Below are 21,326 nucleotides of genomic sequence, written 5' to 3'. Positions count from 1 at the left end.
CTTTTTAATGAAAGGGGTCATTCAAGACCAAGCACACTGAAGAACAGAGGCCATATTGCTGTTTTAACCCTCAATGCAGGAGTTATTGATGTCTTGTTTCCTCAAATAAGGGAGAAAATGGGCAAGACTTGCAGTGCTGGTTCTAGGGAAGGGCCAGGAGCTTGAAGAAGCTAAGCAAAGGCTGAGGAGGAGAAGAACATAAACATCATGGAACGCCAGCAAAGTTGTGGGTATTTCTGTGCCTTACATTGCTGTATAGTGCAGAGACAGCCTTTCTATACCCATGTCTGGTCCTGGAAGCTGCCTTTAGTCTTCTGTCTCAGCAGCTTGGTAGAAGATGGAACAAAAGCCAGTGTTGATACAGCAGGGGTGTTTCTGGCATCTTGTGTAGTATGGCTGCCAAGGAGTGGCTTGCCTATTTCTACCTTGTTTTACAATGTGGTCCGAACAGGAGAAGGGCAAAAACTGACCAAGTCCTGATACGTGTTTATGTGTACCCAGAAAAGTCTTCCCATTGCAAAGGCAAAACTGAATGAGCTGGTTGGAAGCAGAAATTAGAGAAATTTTGGACAGAAATAAATAACTTCTCCAATGCATTTTCTGAGAGGATATTTCAACACTGAAGCAGTTACTTGAGTGGATTTTCCATATTTAGAGTTCTTTGTATCAAGACTAAGAGATAAAAGATGTAGCTGTGTCTGCAATCAGGGACTTTGTGCCACAGTTACTGGTGGGGTTTTGTGATTGTTATTGCCAATTACAATCCAAGCAGGTGAAACCAAAACAGAAGAGCAGCTCAAACAAAAATTTCTGGCCGTGAAAACTCTGAATAGATTAGCACTTAGAGTGCTAACCTGAAGCAGGAGGTCTTTTGAAGAATAATGTACCACCTTCTACTGTGGGAGGTAAGGAGGTCCACTGAAATCATACAAGTACACAGGTAGTAATGGTAAGAGTAAGTATATATTTTTGGTTTAGTGAGGGCTAAAACCTGCAGTGTCCATCAAACCTTCTTCCTAAGAGGTATTGGCAAAAACCAGGAGGCCAGAAACTGAACAGTACCTTTGATCCCACAGGCATAAAAGTGAGTTCTAGTCATGGCTGATGACTTCTCTTCTTATGTATGTTTGAATGAAATATTAGAATGGTGTTTATACTTTAGCAGCTCACAGCTGAAGAAGTCTCCGCTGCGGAGACCACTGCAAGTTGCTGCACTGCAATGAGCTTAGAGACAACCATAGAGGAATAGAGTCTTTTTCTCTGTATTACAGCTGTTCATTTCTTACTTCAAACACTTGCAAAAATATGTAGCCATTGCCTTTCATTAAATTTCCTCTTGCTGTCTTCCTGGCTGCCATGTTCTGAGAGTTGAAACAAAGCTACCTAAGAGATGCAAAGATACCTGAAAATGCACAGCCTTCTATCTCATAAGTTAAGAGGATTTTTATAAATTAAATAAAAATTACTATAGGCAGTTCTGGAACAAGCGCATATACACACATTCATATATGCATTTTCTCAGTTCTTTCTCTCTGTTTTTGTTTATTCTGAAAGGTTTAAAGTACAAATGTATTTCAAGCATTAAATACAGCATATGTCATCACTACTTAAAGCAGAAATACTCTGTGTATGTTTGTCCTCTTTCATTATTATATCTGAACAGTGTTTATATTATTTTTTGTGTTATTTTATATTTACCCTATAAGCTACACTCAGACAGGAGGAGAGATGAAAGCATGGCACACAAATCTTTACTGGCTTTTAATCCTGGTCCCACCTTCTCTGTGACAGTTTTCCCTGAGAGGAAAGGGGCTGGTGGCTGAGGGACATAGGGTTGTGTGTGTATAAAGTGTGGGATGCTGTCTCTTGAGCAGCATCTCTCTTCACCCTCCCAGGCACCTTGTAACCCTTGCTGAATCCTGCTGGCACCTGGTCCTGGTCTCTGGGTTTGCGAGACACAGCCCAGAGCCTGCAATAAAAGGCACTAAGTGGCAAGGAGCAATCCTGCAGCCAGGCGGAGTGATGGATGATGCCAGCATGGCCCTGGGCTGCCCGGCCAGCCAGGAGCCTCAGGACATCTGCATGTCCTGGCTTGGGGTCAGGACAGTTTTTCACCAGGCAATGCCTTCTATGTTCCTCAGGTGATGACAGAGAAGAGCCAGATCATATCAGAAAGCGTGGCTTTGGTGCTCAGTTACCATTACTAAAAATATCATTACTTTAAGAGGTACCAAATCAGTGCTGCAGCTCCACTGTAGTGTCTTAAACCAACAGTGACATTGCAACAGAATGTGTGTGTTTGTTTGGCTTTGGGAATTAAAAACAAAGGGGGAGAAAATGAAAATACCATGATCTCCTCTTTTGCACCATCCAGTTTTGTCTGTGCTTCTGGGTTTAATGGATGGAAATCAGAGGTGCTTCCTTTTCCCATTGCAGCACTAGGATGGACCCCTCACTGATCTTAGATTCACCCTCTGAGTGCCCTTTTCCCATGACCAGAGTGAAATGAGGCAATAACCTCATTTGATTTGCACATCCCACAAAACTTGCCAGTGAGGTTAGAGACCTCTGTGCAGCTGACTTAAGGCTTCTGTTCTGGGTTGGTTTCTTCTTCATAAACTGCATATAGGTGTGCTGCAGACCTGCTCAGGCTGGAAACCGTTGAACTAGATGAATATTAGAAGTTTGGTGCTGATAGATTAAAAGAAGAAACAATCTGTTTATGCAGTATGAGAGATGCAAATGTGAGGTAACGGTATAGCTTTATGAAAAGCATGATTCAGACTTGAGCTGTGTTCCAGAGGGAAGCAGTTAGATTTATGGGCTTGTGCATTTGCCCTATTAGTGTACCTATTAACAAGTGAGGTAGATTATTCCTACTAGGCACCTTGAATTTCTTAGAAGCATGGTTTTCTGGATATTGCTGAAATTAAGTTGTCTTTTGCTTGTCAGTAAGGAAAAAAAATGATGATAGAGTCAAAAGAATTTGGACAACACTTTCTAAATAGCAAATAGAATCTAAATAGCAAAATGGCCACTTAATTGAGTTTGGATTTGACAACCTAGTATTGGCCTTAGCCCAAAAAGTTAATAGTCATCTGCTCTTCTCCTGCACAATAGTAATACTACAGCTATGTGTCGGCAGGTGATAATGTCACTACCCGGACAGCACATTCTCACACTTACCAAAGCTGTAAGCCAAATGAGCCCCGAAGGCTATTTAATCACCTAAACTGAATCTTCATTTTCCTAAGTGCTGTGGCTGTAGTGACTTTCGTGGAAGTCAGTAGGTTTAACTCATTATTTTAGTTTCCCTTTTTTAAATCTTGATTTCAAATACATTTTATTGTGTTTTGCTTTATTTTGATTCGGTTTTTTTTATTTTTATTTCTGTATTTCCAGTGAGACTGTTCTTAAATAACAAATTTTATAATCATAATGATAAAGGCATTACATTCAAAACCTTATTTATGGGTGAAGAAAAACACTTTATAGATAAAGCCAAGAATTTATTATTAGTATCAGTGAAATTTTAACAGTGTAATCCAAGAATTGTGATTAGTGGAGATTTAACTATTACAGAAAATAATACTTCTATGGAGAAAAAGTTTCAGTAATTAATAATAATAATAATAATAATAATAATGATTTTGGAATTCTTATACACACGCTCCTTAGTTTCTACTGCTTTTCTTGGTGTTTTCTCCACCCTCCTCCTGCTCCTGTGGACCCTGAAATGGGTAGTTTCACTCTGGTGGGGGTCAGTGGGGGTGTTCTAGTGTGTCATTGTCATCTGGAGACCTTTGCTGGTAAGGACATGATGTTCATCTTGATGGTTTCTTTTCTCTCACTCTAGGATCTACCTGGGGACATTTTCATGTTTGCTAACACACTTTTAGACCTTATTTTTTGTTTACTGGTCTGAACCTCCACATTGCAGCCAAGTTTACCATACACAGCACCTTTCGCACGTGGTAAATACTTTGTTCTCCTTGTTACCACTAAAAGCAGTTTTCTCCAGCCCCAGGTCTGCATTTCTTTAGCTGAGCATTGGTGAGTTGTTCATAGCTGTGGGGTCTCCAGTGCCAACCTGTGCCCATCTCTTACCATCCCATGTCTTCCCCCCTCTGTGCCACATCCTGTGTCTCCACTTCTCGATGCTGCTGCTGTCCTACCAGGCTGATATTTCTGTGTACTAAATAGTAGTGTTAATGTTGTAAAGCCATGGTGGTACCATACAATGGCAATACCATATTACTGGGCTACAGGATAACAGAGGTCATGATACCTTTAAGGCATGCTTCACAGTATGGGACGTGTGTGGAAAATAGAAATAATGTACACCTGAAAGGTAGCTGTAGTTTGGAGTGTCAAATATGCATTTTTCTAATGGGCTCTCCACTCATCTGTCATCATGTAAACAGCAGCAACTGTTGGGGTTGGATTTCTCTGTTTTGCTTTTGATTTATTAAATATTTCCACTCTCAGCAATTATTTGCTGAGACAATGAATACAGTAAACTGCATATCTGACAGAGCTGGCATTCTGGTTACTCATTATCAGGTAATATTCACACAGATCAGAACAAGTGCTGAACTTTTTTATAAACTCAGATGCAAAGACACAGTCCAATATGAAATTCTGTACAGTGGAATTTTATCTGTAAATCAGCAAAAGGCACAGTAGGGGCACTGGGGCAAAGCAAGAGATGGAGGCTGGATTTATAGTCCCATGTTTACTTATTTGTAATGCAACATCCACAGCTTTCCATTTGTTTATCTTCAGGAATAATATATTTCTTTCTATTTATTCCTGGGGGAAAGTATGTATGAATTAACATTAGACACGAGGCCCGAGATGTATACTAGATACTGAGAGTGTATACCCATAAAATTTTTCTCTTTGGGTACTTTTTGAATGTCTAGCGCCTGTGAGGAGATGACTGCAGATGCAGCATAAGGGATTGTGCAGCTGGGCAGCTATCTCCCTCCCCTCTGACCAGGAGTGCATGCATTGCATTAGTGATAAGGGGAAAAGAGAGCATACTTATTTCTCTTATCTTCTGCATCTGTAAATTGGCACTTTCTGTATCACTGTGAACATTGCGAACCAGGTACAGGGGGTCAGGTTTTCTCCTTGCTTGTACTCCTGTTAATCCATTTAACTCAGTATCATGATATGTTAGCACAAATCAGCTGCTGTTAGTGTTTGGGCCATGCTATTCCCCACTGATAAAACTTTTCCATTTCACTTCCACTGCAGAAAATGTCAGAGCTGCTTAGCAATTCTTGAAAGTTGAGTCATATATAGTGATTTCTCTTTCAGAGATGATTCTTAGTTTTGAATACTTTTTTTTTTTTTTCATTACCCTGGTAGGAAACTTTCCAGCCTTATAAAACTGAATAGAATTGGGATTGGTTCTCTTGGAGAGATGACTGCGCTGGAATGGTTTTCATATGAAGGAAGCTCAAGTCACAGAGCTCCTCACATTACAGATTCCTTTACCTTACTTTTAGCAATTCAGATGCTGGTTGCAGTAGCTGGTGGGATACAAATCCGGGTGTATGCATGGAAACAGGGCCAGTGTGTTTTTAGCCACAGATCACCAGCAGCCTGCAGCACACAGACAAACCACTCCAGCAGTAATCGTACTGATTCTAGCACTATTGCTAGACTTTCAGTTTGGGCTGTAATGAGCCATGCTATTATACCCATTTTCAACTGACCAACAGTGGGTGCAGATAATCAAGTGAAAAATTCCTTTAAATGCAGCTCCTCCTCAGCTGGGTTACCATATGCCACCAAAATATGCATAATAATAGGTAAAAGCTTCCACGTTTCCAGCATTACCTTGTCAGCTGAAACATAGCACTGGAGAAAGCTGTGTTTGGATTGATTCAGGCAGATTATGCTGAAAGACCTGAACTCACAGGGCATGTTTATTTAGATGCATTAAAGCCAAATACTGAAAACACTCTGTAAGTTGAACAAGTGGAATAGAGAGATACGAAATGTTTGAAGTGGTCAGGCCTTCTTTGCCAATTTCTTACCTGTAAACTGTTCGCTGAATTAGTTGTAAACAGTATTGCAAGGCTGCTATATAGGTATTCGTATGTTTATACTATTTTGTACTATCAGCTGGTACAGTGGGTTCAATATTGTCATTCTGAAGCGAACTTCTAAACACAAAATTACATAGAGCTGAAGTAAAAATCATATTGTAATATAAACAAGGTATTCTATTTTGAGTGGTTCAGTCAAACTTCAAGTAAGAAAATCCAGTAACGGGAGGCTTAAAAACAGCATCTTTCCCTTTTATTAGTATAATTCTAGGCATTTTAAAGGGCAAAAATATACCATGAAAGCTTATATTTAGTTTCTTACCCTTATTTTTTTAACAGGACTGGGAGTTCCCACATTTTATGGGTGATGTTGAAGTGAATCTTCCAGGCTTGCCATCTGCACACATGCAGTTCAAAGTTCCTTATTTCCAAAAGATCTTAAAAGAGGAATATCACATACATATAACAGGTATGTAATGTCACAGATTGTGACACAGTCACATGGTGAACTGCTTCTGTGTAAGAAATGTACAATGACATGCTCTTTATCACATACTTTTTGTGTGTGTCTCTGCTATATTACTATTTTTCTGTCTGTTTATCTGTCTATATCCATATCATCCATATATAAACATCTCAGGGAAGTGAGGAAGCTGTTTGTTATGAATTGGAGAGACCTGCTGTTTTTCATGGATTTCAGCAGCTTCTTGTGACACTAAGTAATACCTAATGTAGCTTCAGAGATCTTTTATCTAAAATTACTCTCCAGGGGAATTAGCAGATAATTTCATTTTCAAATCTCTTATGCATTCAGGTGCCTTTGCTAAGATTTATACTAATATATTTTCATAACTTCAGTCATTCTCATCTGGCAAAGGCCACTCATAACCATACTTTCATCAGTCATCTAACCAGAAGCAGACAGTTAAATAACCTCAAATAAAACAGATGTGCAGTTATTCAAATGGATGGTATGTATAGATAAAAGTACTTGATCCTTGCGTACTGTGAGACAGTATTTTAATAACAGTAGGGAATGAAAAAGAGAAGAAGGTTAAGTACAGATAAATATTTTGGATTTACCTTCAGGCTATGCAGAAAGAGCATAGCTGTTCTCTCTATATTGGGAAGAGGTGGGTAATAATGGATAGGAAAAAAATGCAGGTGTGAATTGACAGGGGTCTTTAACTGCTAATATAAACAATCACAGCACATGATATAGTACAGGAGCAAGATAGATGAGAGCATCCAGTGACGTAGCCATATGAAACTCCTGCAGACCAGGGATAAAAGGAGCATTCACAGATAATACAAAGATAAGACCAAGAGCTAGCAGGTGAGTCACAAGCTCACCAGGCAGCAAAAGTGAAGGGAAGAAAATGTGTTGAGGAGGAAAGAGTGATGAACCCAGGACTCAGTTGAGATAGGCTGAACGAGGCCTCAGAAAAGGGATTTTCAGTAGGGAAGGCAGAAATCTGAGAAAAGGAGCTAAAATCAGTGCAAAAGTTACCTTCTGGCTATTGAATGAGGGAAGGCAAATGGGCCAGTAGGAAGTACAGATGGCGGGATTGAAAGTGTTTTGAAACTGGATGTAGGTGCATTGCTGGAATACCGAGAGAGACCAGGCAGCCAGCAAGGAGAAAGAAGGGCTGAGGCACATCTGAGTCAGACTGTTCGAGCCACTGGTAGTTTATGGAATAGAATGAAGTAAATTATCCCATGATCAGTAACTTGAAGATGTAGAGTGAGAGAAGATGAGATGTGTACATGATGAACATCTTTTTCTCTCCCAAGTGAGCAAGAAGGGAAAGGAGAGGAAAAAGAGGAGTATAAGCATCAAATATGTGAACTATAGGCATTGTATTCAGGGGTAGTAAAAAGGGGGGATTTTTTTCTGCTTTTCAAGACTAGAGGGGTTCAGTCTCACGAGGTTCCTGAGTATCCTGCAGTTTTTCCATTGCATAAGGAGAAGTAGCAGAATGGGTGCACAGAGGTGTATGAACAATGACTGAGATCTGGTAGGGTGGGCTGCACCACCAGATACAGAAACTCAGGATATAATTAATGTAGATGAAAAACAACGGGTGATAGAAAAGAAAAGAAGAGGGACTGAAGAGCAAAGAACAGTTTTGCATTGTAGAAGAGGCAGAGATATTGATGCTAATCAGGGAAGAGCAAAGAATAAGCAACAGCAAAGAGCATAAATTAGGGATCAGAAATACAACTGCTAACATCGCTGCTGTATGAAAACAGACCAACTAAGATAAACCAATATTTATGCTCTGTAGAGTCTTCTGCAGAGAGGACTGGAGGCCTTTCTGATTTTCTGGCAAGAAGGCACTCTTTTAATGAGGATGAGCTAATGAATAGGGGCTGAGGAATATTTTTCCCTGCTCAGCATTAACAAGATCCATTTATTAGATTCGCTAGACAAATCAATCCATTTGACTGCATGTCACGTAGTCTGTCTAGTGAGTGCCTGTTTTATCTTGGTGCTACACCACCCTTTAGGAGATCTAATAAACAGCCGTAACACATGGCACAAGAACCTCCCTTTGGATAAGTTTTGCTTGAACCATCTGTTCTTGCCATCAGATCTTGTCTTAGGTTAGCGTATCATCTTGGATCATTTTCAAGCTCCAGTTATTGTGTGGATGTGTAGATACTGGTAATTTTTTACTCAAATCAAGGAGCTAATAAAAGAAACCAGAAAGAACTGGTTCAATATATATATGACAAGAAGAATGTAATCCAATCTGAAATGAGGGTAGAGAGTGATGCACATGAATACAGCTGCAGCAGATGACATGAAGGTAGGACATTGATAATGGCAGGAGCCTGCTGTACTTAAGCCCTGTTTAATACATGGGATCCAGAATGTTAAATTTAACCATAGGACATCTTTTTTAATAATAAGCAGGAAAAGAAGACTGAAGTCTGAATATTGTTTATTTCAGTGTTTGCTATAGGGATAAAGTCAGGCTATAAATCTATGATGTGTGCCCTGATTTGCAGAAACCCGAAACCTTTTTTTCCAGAATAGCAAGAAGAAAGCAAGCATGGCTGAAATAACATTTACCACCTTTTTCCTGGCAAATTTTATTCTTCACAAGTTCTTTCACAGTCTGTTTTGGTCACTGCTGATTGATGTAAATAAGAGCAGCCTTAGGACTCCCCTGGGCAATCCTATTTGGTGCTGGGTTGCTCTAATGAGCAACAGTCCCGTAAAGAAGCAGTAAAGGGACATTCAGAGGAGTAAAGGACTTCAAGCCACTTTGCTGTCAGTGCGTGCTTGATGGCGTCATGCAAGTTCTGTACAGATGAAGATTCCACAGTTACATGACCTGTGTTGCCAGCTCTCCTGATTTTATCACAAGTCTTAAAACAGGGGGTTTTGTTGTTTTGTTTTATTTTGGATTTGTTTGGTTTTATTTCTATTTTGCATCAAAGTCTGAGCCTCTGAATTCAGTGACTATGTGAGAATTTTTGGCTTTCATATTTCTTAAGCTAAAGCTTGTGATTGCAGAGAAAAGAAAAATGTTGTTTCTGCATAACTCCATATCTAAAAAAGGAAGTAAATAAAACAGTACTAAGTGTAATTTTTTTAACCCATCTTGCTACTTCAAACTAATAATATGCTTCCTTAGGCCTGACTTGTGATTTCTGAATGCTGTAAATTGGCAGGGATGTTGAATTAACATCTGCAGCTTGTAGCTGATATACTTCAGGGTAATTTTAAATTTACTATCAAAATCATATCATATTTTTACTGGTGAATACCATGTTTTACTCCAATTTCTCTGCATCTAGGAACTCCTAGCAAGCATCTACTCGGTATTAAATATTTTTATCCTGTTTTGATAGCTGGTTTTATCTATGAACATCAAAAATAACTTGAATCCCTGCATCTGCTTAACTCATCTGGATTTCCCTTGACAGATGGTTCACTGCAATGTGTGTATTTTCCTTCTTGGGCTGCTCTTTATGAAAATACATAGTCTATCCTAGTTTCTGTAATAGCCAGGGAAATGTGTAAGACTTGAAACTAAATTTTGTTGCTTCAGATTCTTTCATAGTTAAAAGGCACTAGGGGGCCTGGCTGGTACCCTTTAATAGCAGAACTGGAGATCCAAGAGCATCTGCTGTCAAATGTATGGATAAGTTTCAAATGGGAAATGTTAAGGTTTAGATATTGAAACAGATGGCACATTTTTCTGGCTGTTTATAAACGTGTTTCTGAGCACTGATCTAGCCAGAGTGCCCTTCTGCACAAAGGAGAAATCATCACCTTCATTACTGGTGAGTGCCTTGCACGGCTGGCTTGTGGAGTTAAACCAAAAGTGTATCTAGATTCAGGCCAAGCATCACCTACATGGGGAAGCCTGAGGGAGCCTGTGGGCAAAAATAGAAAGGTTAGAGGTAAAAACAAAGCTGTCCATGCACACAGATGTGAAAAAGCCTCAGAGGATTTGGGGCTTAGTTCAGCTGTGAGTGGTCTGTATGCCTGTATCTAGCTAATAACACTAACGTGACAGAAGATACAAAGAATGTTTCGGAGATATCTGAATGCTTTACAGAGGTGTCTGAATGTTTTAGACGCAAATTGCAATTGAGATAAGAGTCTAAAGTCAACATTTCCTACACTAGCCTCTGGCTGCAGTTACACAGCATGAGGCCACTGGAGTCTAGCCTTAATAACTGGGATTTTTCACATTTCCTCTTGACCTCAGGAGAGCTGCTAAGGACTGGCTTTTCCAAGAGATCTCTTTTTTTTTTTTTTTTTAGGATGTGACTGCTTTGTTGCAGAGTGGACATACAAAAATAAAAATGTTCCAGAATCAACAGCTGGTGTGGGGTAGTTGGATCTGTGGAATCTGCCTCAGTTGCCCAGCAGATCAGCTGCATGTGGGACTGTGGACTGGTTACGGAATGTCTCATAGTCCTGATCAGCCTTTTTGAATATGAGCCCTGCCTAAACATTTCGTCCAGCTGACAGAAATAGGTTCCTTTCTGGAAAAGGGAAAATTAAAATCCAACCTCTTTCACCACGAGAGATCCCCTGGCATTCATGTGCAGTGCACATTTATTGTTCAGATTCTGCAGGGTAAGGACAGTGTTTCTAACCAGAGTCCCATATAGGCTGTTGTTCAGAGCGTGGTCCTACAATGCAGGTCCAAACCAATGTAAGTGGAGACAGTTTTAGTGTCAAGGTTTCCCATCTGGTGAGTGCCCTAGCCATGAGGATACAAACCTCCTCAACAGCCATGCTTGCTCAGAAAATAGGGATCCACTTGTCATGGGGAATTATCATCAAATAGATGTTTGTGAGTAGAGACTGTCAGACCTCTTGGTTCAGTCTGCTTCAACATGTTTATCACTGATCTAGAAAGATCGCTTGGTAAATTGGGCTTATTTGACTATTACACCTGTTAGTACAGCAGTAAAGTACATGTCTTTTGGATAGACAGCAGAGGACACTCTATTGTAGAATGAGGCAAATACTTTCTGTAGGTAATGAAGACAGCACTAACTCCCAGTCATTTTGTGTCTAAGGAGATTAATGCAGCCTGTGGCTACAGGGAACACTGAGTAGGTGTAGGAAGATGTCATTGGGTTCATACATGGTTATACTGAGACTGTTACTCATATTTGGTTCTGGTGACAACAGTTTTCAAAAGAAGAGGAAAACTCATAGAGCTCATCAAGCATGACAGTGATGCAGAGGATGGAAAAATTGTCTAGAAATGAGAAATTTAAGGAGTTCCAAGAAGATCCACTATAGAATAGAGGCATGTCTCAGGCAAATAGCTGCCACTTAGACATACAGCTTGTGATTCATCTTAATTAACTGGGGGTTTCAGATCTAAGCTGTTTGTCTAAGTACCCTTTATAGTCCACACTGACCCAGTGATCCCAACAGTGGAGCTTAGGGCTGTGCTCCTGCCTAACTCTGTCTAGGAGCTGAGTGAAGGAGTTTAAGTTCATGCTTTTAATGAAACGGGAATAATTGAAATGTTTATCTCCCTTGTATCAGGTGAGCACTCAAATTATTAACATTTAAACTGATCCATCTTAGAAGAGATTCACAATTATGAAAACACAGTGTGGGGTGGGTACAACATGAAGCCTGAGATGAAGCGCCTGGCTACCTCTATTCAAGGTTTGCAGTGTTTTCTGCTGGCTTCTTGGTCAACATCTTCACCAGCAGCAGGCTGCCATCTCAAGTCTTACTTGTTAGAGTAAGAGACTTAGTGGTTCGCACTACAGTGCATTGCATATAGGACAGTGTGGTCACACAGGTCATTGTTATGAAATCCACTGGGTGTCAGTGGTAGGTCATAGCTCAGCATTGCAATGTCTAATTTTCCTTTGTTAGTCATACCTGAAACCTGCAATCAAGAAAACTGTAACAATTTCTTTATAAAGGCCATCTCAATAATGTCCCCATTTCATTATAGTTCTCATTTTGGTCTTTCAGCTGTCTGTTTTCTCCCTATACATCTTCAGTCTTGCCATGTCTAGCTGAAGGGAAAGAGCAATACTAGTCCTACATAAGTTTTTCCCCTTCCTACCATCCCTAAGGTCTAGCAGATCTCTCTGGAAAGTCACCTGTCTTGGCTCTGTGAAAACATAAAGTACCATAGATAATATTTTGATGAAGCCAATGGCAAAATAATCAGAAGGTTTTTTTGGGTTTTTTATGAGCTTATGATGCATTTTCATGGGAAAAGAATAGGGCTAAAGGAATTAACTTGGAGGCAGTGCAGCAAGGGTTTGCTTTCTGGTTGAAACAATTCTCTGGTAGAAATGTAGAGAAACAATTGATTAAAAAATGTTCTTTCGGAAAGTGTCCAAGAGAACAACCACAACAGAGAAAGGACGTTTTGAATGCAGTTAATTTGTGTTTTCTTTCAAACTGGCCATGGATAAACAGAGAATGGTTCTAATGTTTGTGTTTAACCTATTTTCTTAAGGAAGTGAGAATGATATGATCATTTTCTCTGTGTAGGTTGGTCTCACTCTCTATCCAACACTCAGTCAGCATCAAATCACTTTTGAACCCACAGCCAGTTTAAAAAAAAAAAAAAAAGAGGGCAGGGATCTGAAAAATAGTGACATTATCATTGTATCCTAAGAAACGACAGTTAAGTAAAGGAGAATCATCTACCTTAGTGCCCAGCTGAGGAAAAAGCAGGAAGAAATCAGCTATTACATTTTGTTTGACAGCTGCCAATTTTTCCGTGAATATGTGTGTCCCAGCCAGCCCATCAACACACACTGTGATATATTCTGTCTGTTGAAAGGTCATACATTATGGGGAAGTCAGAGTTATTCTGATGGAGAGAAACACAGGGCAAAAATCCACAGGAAGCAGTATCAAACTAGATTGTATCATTTGTTATTGTATTTCATATTTGAGCACCATTTTCAGTGTCTTGATGTTGATTCAAGGAACTTGCATATCATAAAGTGTGGTGATATTCTTCTAAAACCATATTTTTCTTTAACAAGTAAATTATAATATTAATGAAAACACGGGGAAAAAAAGATAAGTTATTCAGGAATTATGTTAACAGGATTGGCTGCAAGGTCTTTTCAGTGCAGTTTATTTTCTGGATAGTGATAATAACACAAGACAATGAACATCTTTGTTCATTTTCAGTCTAAGTATAATCTAGATTGAAGAGGACTACTAAACACTATTGCTGAAGTACAAGTTACCCTCTGCACCCTTCTGGAGCATTCTAGTCTTACAATATGAACACACGTTCAGGAACCGGAATCCTTTTATTCTTTACCAAGTCAATGATCATTTGATACTTGGGTGCATTCATTTTCTTTTTCACTTGAAACATACTTAAATACTATTCCAGCACAGATCAATATAATACATCACCAGCAGGAGCATTCCTACTTGAGTGTCCTGTCACATAATGCTGACACATAGATTTGCTGGGTTCTTGGGTGGTACCAGTCAGCAGCACGCAAGTAAGACCTTCACGTATGTCCAGCTAGAATGCAAGAGAAGCTTTGACTATGGAAATAGTATAATTTGTTTTGTATAATCATAGAATAATCTAGGTTAGGAGGGACACGTGGAGTTCATCTGTTCCAAAGCCCTTCTCAAAGCAGAGCCAATTGCATAAAGGTGTCTTTCATGTCTTTTGGATGCCTGAAGGAGGCATTCAAAAGAGTATTTTTAAATAATAAAGGAGAAAGGTTTCCTCTGCCAGTATTGCAGGAGCTCAATGTAAGACCATGAGTCACTCCTTGGAGGAGTTTCTCACTACACGGACTGTAAGAAAAGCTAAGCTGATTAGCCTCCCAAGACTACAATCAGCCCTTGCTGTTTCCTGAGGGTATAATATCTCTAAATCACAGTTTATCCAATTGCCCCCACCCAAATATTTCTGTGCACCATGGTTAGTATATGAAACAATCTCTGTATATGCTCCTAAAATCTGCATAATTGCCAAGCCCCAAAACTTCAGTCATTTCAGCCATTCCTAGCATAGAATCAGTTCTATCAAATATGACCTTTCCATGGAAAATTTCCATGTGACTATTTTTTAAGCCCTGGAATTAATGCTTTTTAAGGTTAATTGATCTGTACCACATCACCTAGGGGTCTAATCAACAGGTAACCTACAAACTGCAATGTGAATTCAACTGATATACTGCTGTGCTTGTGTTACAAAATTATTTTATTATGTGCCCAGACCTAATCGTGAAATACTAATGGATATTCAGCATAAATCTGACTATGGTGGAAATTTTATTACAGCTTTGCTTTACACATTAATAAAAAAGGGTTTTTTTTCCTCTGAGTAGCTTTTAGATATGACTTCTTTTATACTACTTATAAAATGGATATATCTGGTGACAGAACTTTCTTTTTCCAAACAGGCAAATGGTTTAACTATGGAATTATCTTCCTTGTTTTAATCTTGGATCTGAATATGTGGAAGAACCAAATATTTTACAAACCTCATGAATACGGTCAATATATCGGTCCTGGACAGAAGATCTACACAGTGAAGGACTCAGAAAGCTTGAAAGACCTTAATAGAACTAAGTTGTCTTGGGAGTGGAGATCCAATAACACAAACCCACTGACCAACCGGACCTACGCCGAAGGAGACATGTTCTTGCACAGCAGATTTACGGGCTCTAGCCTTGATGTCAAATGCCTGGCTTTTATTCCAAGTTTGCTGGCTTTTGCTTTGTTTGGTTTCTTCATCTGGTTCTTTGGGCGATTTCAGAAAACTGACCAAGGCATGGAGAATTTAGACAAATCTTACACAAGAATGAAACGAAAGTCACCATCAGATATGGGAATGACACGAGAAAACACACAGGTGTTGGTAGAAGAACCATTAAGTTTTCAAGAACCACATCTTGTATCCATAAAATCAGACTTAAGTGAAATAGTTTTTAATTCTTCTCTCCTAACTTCTGAAAACTTGAACGCACAACTGAATGAACAAGATAGCCCTTTACAGCCAGTACCAGAGTCCTCTGTCCCTAAGAGTAATCCTGTGACATAGAGGGAAATACCCAGGAAAATCAGTTTAAATAAGCAGTTGCTATAAGATTTCAGTTTTACCTTTTGTAAGTTAAGATTTACATAGTGTTTAGAATAAGAAACTCAACCTATACCAAAAGGTGCTGAGCATGCTTTTTCTAGGAATTTTGGGTTTTATTTGTATTATAGTATGTGCCTACTGTATATCTAACATTCCTTTATAGATTGCTTCCCAAAATTGCACAAGGTGTTTATTAATACATTACCTTAACTGTACAATAGTGTATTAGATGATTACTTGCAGGTATAAAATTCTACCGTGGTGGTGCCTTGAGACATTAAACTGTTTTTTAACTCAACACCAGATGTATAGCACAGTTCTTCTGATCTCTTTTGCAAAGCTTTTTGTATATGGTTATTTCAAGTATCATTTGATGTCTTGACAGAGGAGATAAATATAGTTATTCCTAAAGAAGTGTTTATGTTAGGACATCACAATTTGACTTTGTTATTTACTCATCTGTGAAGCCAGTGACTTTGATGACCAGACTGCAGAGAAGCATGTCAATTACATTTTAATTTCGGCTGGCTAGCTGCCAAACACAAATACAGATTTATTATGTGGTAAACAGCAGAGTGATAACAAAGCACGGGTCACTACTTGTGAAAATATTACTTTCTCCATCAGTAATAGCAATTAGGTGATAAAACCTAATTATATTTTTCCTAATTAAAGATAAACTGCTCCTTGATTAAAAGTTTTGCCCTTCACCTTTTAGAAACAGAGGTGAAAATACGTGGTCAAAGCAACTCCCTCCATCATTACAGCAAACCTATGCAACATCAAAGAGCCAATGGAGTGATAACAGTAGAGGACACAAAGCCCATTAAATCCAGTATTTATGTGGATCGGTGCAGTTATGGTCATACTCCAAATACTGAAGAAATGCTTAAGGGTTTTAATTAAAACAGATTGATAACTGAATTTTATTGTACACATTTTTTTTTCTTCACTCATTACCCATTAGTAAGTGTAACCTGGAAGCAGAAACATAGAGAAATACTGGGTTTTTTTCCTTTTTTTTTTTTGAAGGGGACTTTCTACTGTGAATTCCTCTGTTGTATGATCAAACTAGAAAAATTGCATATCTAAAACATCAGAAAGACTCTGGTTTACCTCTAATTTAGTTCTATAAATTGTTGTTACAAGTTACTAAATAATAAGTCATTTTTAAGTCTGAATTATTTCCCTGTCATTTACTGGTGTTGCTGTATTTTGTGTTTGTGACTTTTTTATCTCCACTGTTTTGATCTATCTGCTTTTCAGTTTTTGGAATGCTGAATTTAGCATGCATAATACAACTATGCATTTATTAACTGTCACTTGAGAGCCAATTTTAATAAACATCATTCAACAATTGTTTATTATGAGGCAGGAACATACTCGGTTAGTTTTGCAATTTTTTTAAACATTTTTACCAATTCATTGTCCTATTTAAAATCATTAATATTTCTGACACTAAAAAAGACAGACCGTATCACAGTAATGTCAGAATTAAATATTTTCCCTATGGAACATTTAATATTTCATCAGGAGAAAGTTCATTTTATAATCACACTAAATTTTTATCCATTACAAATTATGACTAAAAATAAATGTGTAGCTTTTCCCTACTGCAGCCTATAAACTTATTTAATTGACAAGATATAGTCAAAGACAAGCCATTAATTACTAATGGTAAAACACTGTGTGACTCTGCTTGTACCATGTAAGAGGTGACTGTATTGATGTTTGACTTTCAAACAGAATTTGATTTGTTAAGTAGTTATGGAAGTGGCTGATTAATTTTGCAGATACGTGCTTCTCTGTATGTTTTGGACACTGTAAACCCAAGTACTGAAAATCTCCCATTAACTCATTTCTCCTTTTTGTGCATGGGAGTGGCTAAATCCATTAATATGCAGTCAGAAAATGAAATAATTGCTTGAGCCTTACAGCCTGCGTGATTACATGACTCTGAGAAAACTGTTATTAAGCAAGTGATCCGCAGCTAAAATAATTCTGTGACCTCACATTGAGTTAACGCTTTTAAGGTCATTATAAGCCTGCATGAAAGAGAGAAAAGCATCAAGTAATCCTAGATTTTGCATGAGTATTTAAATTAATGGTCAAGCAGAGAGACCGCTTATATCATGAATTTGTAAGAAGTTAAAAGATGCAGTGTAGCCACTTACCATGGTCAACTCATCAATTTAATGAAAGGAGAAAGGACTCCTCGCTTGTGTGGGAGTCTCATTTGTAAACACAGGCAGAAGTGGGAGAAGAGACGGGTATTTCCCCTCCGCTTGCAGTGCTGAGTTTGAGAAGCCTGACTTAGGTGGCTAGGTTTGCCCTGAGCTCCTGAAGCAGGCAGAGACTTGGGAGCTGAACATGCTAAAGGTGATTCAGTACCTATCTTAAGTCATTTGTCTCTGTATAAGTAGGTAGCACAACTCAGCAGGAATGGGTTTGTGGGTTTGTGGAGTGAAATGGTGCTGAGGACCCAGTACCCACAGTTGGTGAATTTCACTGTTTTACTCCAGTTTAGCTCCTGTCTGGTCCTTGTAAACTGAATGCACAGTAGTGGCTGGAGTATGTTTCGGACAAATCTCATTCATGTACAGAGACCATGGAATCCGAATTAGCAGAGGGTAAATGGGCACAATCTAAACTGAATTCCTGAGTTGAGCTACTAATAGAGAGACATCCTCAGACTTCTCCTGAAGCAACTTGTCTTCCTTAGTGGACTATAGAAGGATCCATGGGAGACTGGGTGGCTAAGTAGGAGGCCTAAAATTGGTTACCGAAAATGGAAATATTCATCCTCCAAGTACATTTATTGTTTTCAACTGTTGTTTATTATTAATGTTCTGAAATGCTTTGCTAACTTGAACCACTCTGAAATGCTTTCTAGTCTAGTACTCATCACTGGGACCTTGATATGTATGGTTGACCTTTTCTTGAAAGTCTAACAACTACACAAAATTTTTATTATTTATTTTTTATTTTATTTTCCCAAAGAAGTTGAAGAATCCTTTAGAAAGGAAGAAAGTTGAGGAAGTGTCATTTTTTTTCACACACTGCACAAGTCTCTATTCTGTCCTGTATAATAAACCATCTAGCAGCTGCTATCATTACAGGGCTGGCCTGCATCTGCTTTGTCAGAGATCAGATTTGGTACAATAGTTCTTTTTTTTTACCACAAATACACTGTACAGTGATGGATGATAGATACTGCTTAAAATAGCACACATAGAAGAGACATCTCTAGGATAAGCACATAAGATTTATGAGCCCACAGGTGCCTATAAATTGCTTTAGCATCCTCAGCAATTACCTTTGCTGAGACAGAAATGCCATGGAGCAAAGAGAAGGTAAGAATGCTTGTAGAAAGTACCTTAAATATAATATTCATGCTTATGAAATTGTATATGTATGTCTAAAATCCAACTGTATAAGACTTGTATGTGTAAATATGTTAGGAGTCTAGGGATTAGTTGACTTGGGGGAAACTGCTGAGTCTCTTAAGTAGACAATTCACTACTGCCCTCTTTATTCTACACTGCTCTACAGAGTTACTTACTCCGGGTTACTTCGTCTCCTCTGCCTCCACTTCTATTGCATAGAAAATGCAAACCTCAAAAAAGTATGTGCTTTCCCAAATTACGTTTTCGTTCAATTTATGCAGAAAGTAAACTTGTTCTGTTTTAAAAGATTTATCTCCTCTCCACCTGCTCTGGGCTACCGCACCGTACTACAGTATGTGTTGAATTGTTGCTTTCCCTGCAGTGAATAACTCCATCATGACAACCACCTGGAAACAAAGAGCACACACCTCTCAAAAACTGGAAAGGTAACAATTCAGATATATACTAGATTGGCAAGATCATCTTCCCACAAGTGAACAGGTTATGACTCACTGGTAAAAGATGCAACAGATTTTTAATACACTGCCCTTAATTTTAACGACTTCCTAGGAGTGGCTCAGTGGGAGAGGACTTTTTATCTCAGGCCATAAAGCTGAAGTAGTTACAGTCCTGCAAGCAGAGTGTTTCAGCTTCTTAGGTTGCATTTTAAAGTAACCAGCTTAAACTTTGGGCAGATTGAAAGAACCATAAAATTAGACAGACCAAACTGTGTTGATTCACTTGTAGCTGCTCAGTGTAGGGAGTAGACAAAACACACATTCATCTGATGTTAGTATGACCCTGTGCTTGGGATTATGGACAGTGATATACAAAGATTCAGACTGTATTTATTAACAGTTACAGTCCATTTATCAACAGGGATGCCACTGTAAACACTAGACAGACCAGCTCTTCTAACATACGGTCCCTCTTCCATCCATCTATTCTAAGTCATAAATGACAATGGGGTTGTTAAATTCCCTGTGCTTTCAAAACAGTCCTGTGGGGAGCTTGGGCTCCCTGAATGTGACATGACGTGTCATTGCAGTGCCTAATATATAAGCTTTGAGTGGGACAGCCAAGGACAGGCAAAAGGAGGAAGTCTGGTCTGTGAGTTCCAAGGCCTTGATGTGCAGATGAATGCATTATGTAACCATTCCAGAGGCAAATCAATATAAATGGAAGTCCTTTTTTATAGAAACACTGGAGGACAAATGGAGAGACAGCATATTGCTATAAATCTTTTCCACCTCCTTCAGATATTCAAACAGAAGCAGCAAGTCCCTGTTCCCAAATGCTCACAAACAATTTTCAGCTTCCAGATGACTTTTAGGTGAGTAGCTTATCTGGGTGACTAGGTTTTAACACCAGCTTATTTCCCTCCTAACACTTCCTCTGCATGGGGGACATCAGCAGCTTTTCACCATTTGAGGGAAAGGGGTAGATTTCTGAATGGGAAGCAGGGAAGAAACTTATGAAGGAGAACCCCCCAGGCTGCTGCTCTCTGCAGAAAACTCCTCACTGGAGAGTGGAAAAGCATGAATCCAGCTGCTTTGCAAAGAGGAGAGTAGTAGCATCAAATCCTTTCAGAAATATGTTACAGAAGCAGCAGAGTCACAGAGATGCTTCTAATCTCATGCTTTTCCTTTGAAGTCTGGCAATTGGGGTCTGCAAAGAGCAGCTTATCTGATTCCTGCAGGCAGGTTATAGACCTGGGTCTCATGCTGTTTTGTCACATCTGGATCACCTCTCTGCATATTGAATTCCTTCTCCTCTTCCTTTTTTTTTTTTCCCCCTAAAGTTTGTTTCATTCTTCTGTTTTTATACCAAATAAATTTTTATTGTTAGTGGTCTGAACCAGAAATCACCCACCAAAGGCCCATAGCTGCTGTTATTGATGCAGTACCATCTGTACACAGGCTCTGTCCTGCCAAGGAGATTCTGCCAAAGCAGCAACAGGTACCTTTCCTAAAGCTCTTAGGGACAGATGACAGATCTAGCGTGAAAGTCATTCATTGCAATACTGTGTGGTACATCCAGAAAGGTTTTGGGTCCTTCTAACCAGGTCCTTCCGTGGAGCATTAAAAAGGAATGTTTACAGACAGGTTTATTTTTATCACTCGATGTATTTACTCAAGAAGATGCATAATTGTAACTTGCTTAAAACAACCAGACCCTGTTTCTCCTGCTGCAAGTGACCTGCCTTGCTGTCAGCCACATTCAAAGGAGACATGGGCCCTATGTTTTCCTCAAGTTTGCCCTTGTTCTAGCTCTTCAGTTTCCAGGGAAAA

The 21,326-nt window shown here is 39.0% G+C and overlaps 1 protein-coding gene across 1 annotated transcript in view; it reads left to right on the top strand.

The window, feature by feature from the left end:
- Positions 1–17,041, top strand: part of TMEM117 (transmembrane protein 117) — a 204,063-nt gene extending 187,022 nt beyond the window's left edge. The window contains exons 7-8 of the mRNA XM_065854241.2: positions 6,402–6,531; positions 14,970–17,041. Coding sequence (XP_065710313.1) covers positions 6,402–6,531; positions 14,970–15,610 — 771 coding nt within the window. The 3' untranslated portion in view covers positions 15,611–17,041. The remainder of the gene's footprint in view (positions 1–6,401; positions 6,532–14,969) is intronic.
- The last annotated feature ends 4,285 nt before the right edge of the window (positions 17,042–21,326 follow it).

The sequence above is a fragment of the Patagioenas fasciata genome, chromosome 1, assembly GCF_037038585.1.
Source record: "Patagioenas fasciata isolate bPatFas1 chromosome 1, bPatFas1.hap1, whole genome shotgun sequence".
In the NCBI taxonomy this organism is placed as follows: Eukaryota; Metazoa; Chordata; class Aves; order Columbiformes; family Columbidae; genus Patagioenas; species Patagioenas fasciata.
This window is presented reverse-complemented; position numbering and strand designations above follow the sequence as displayed.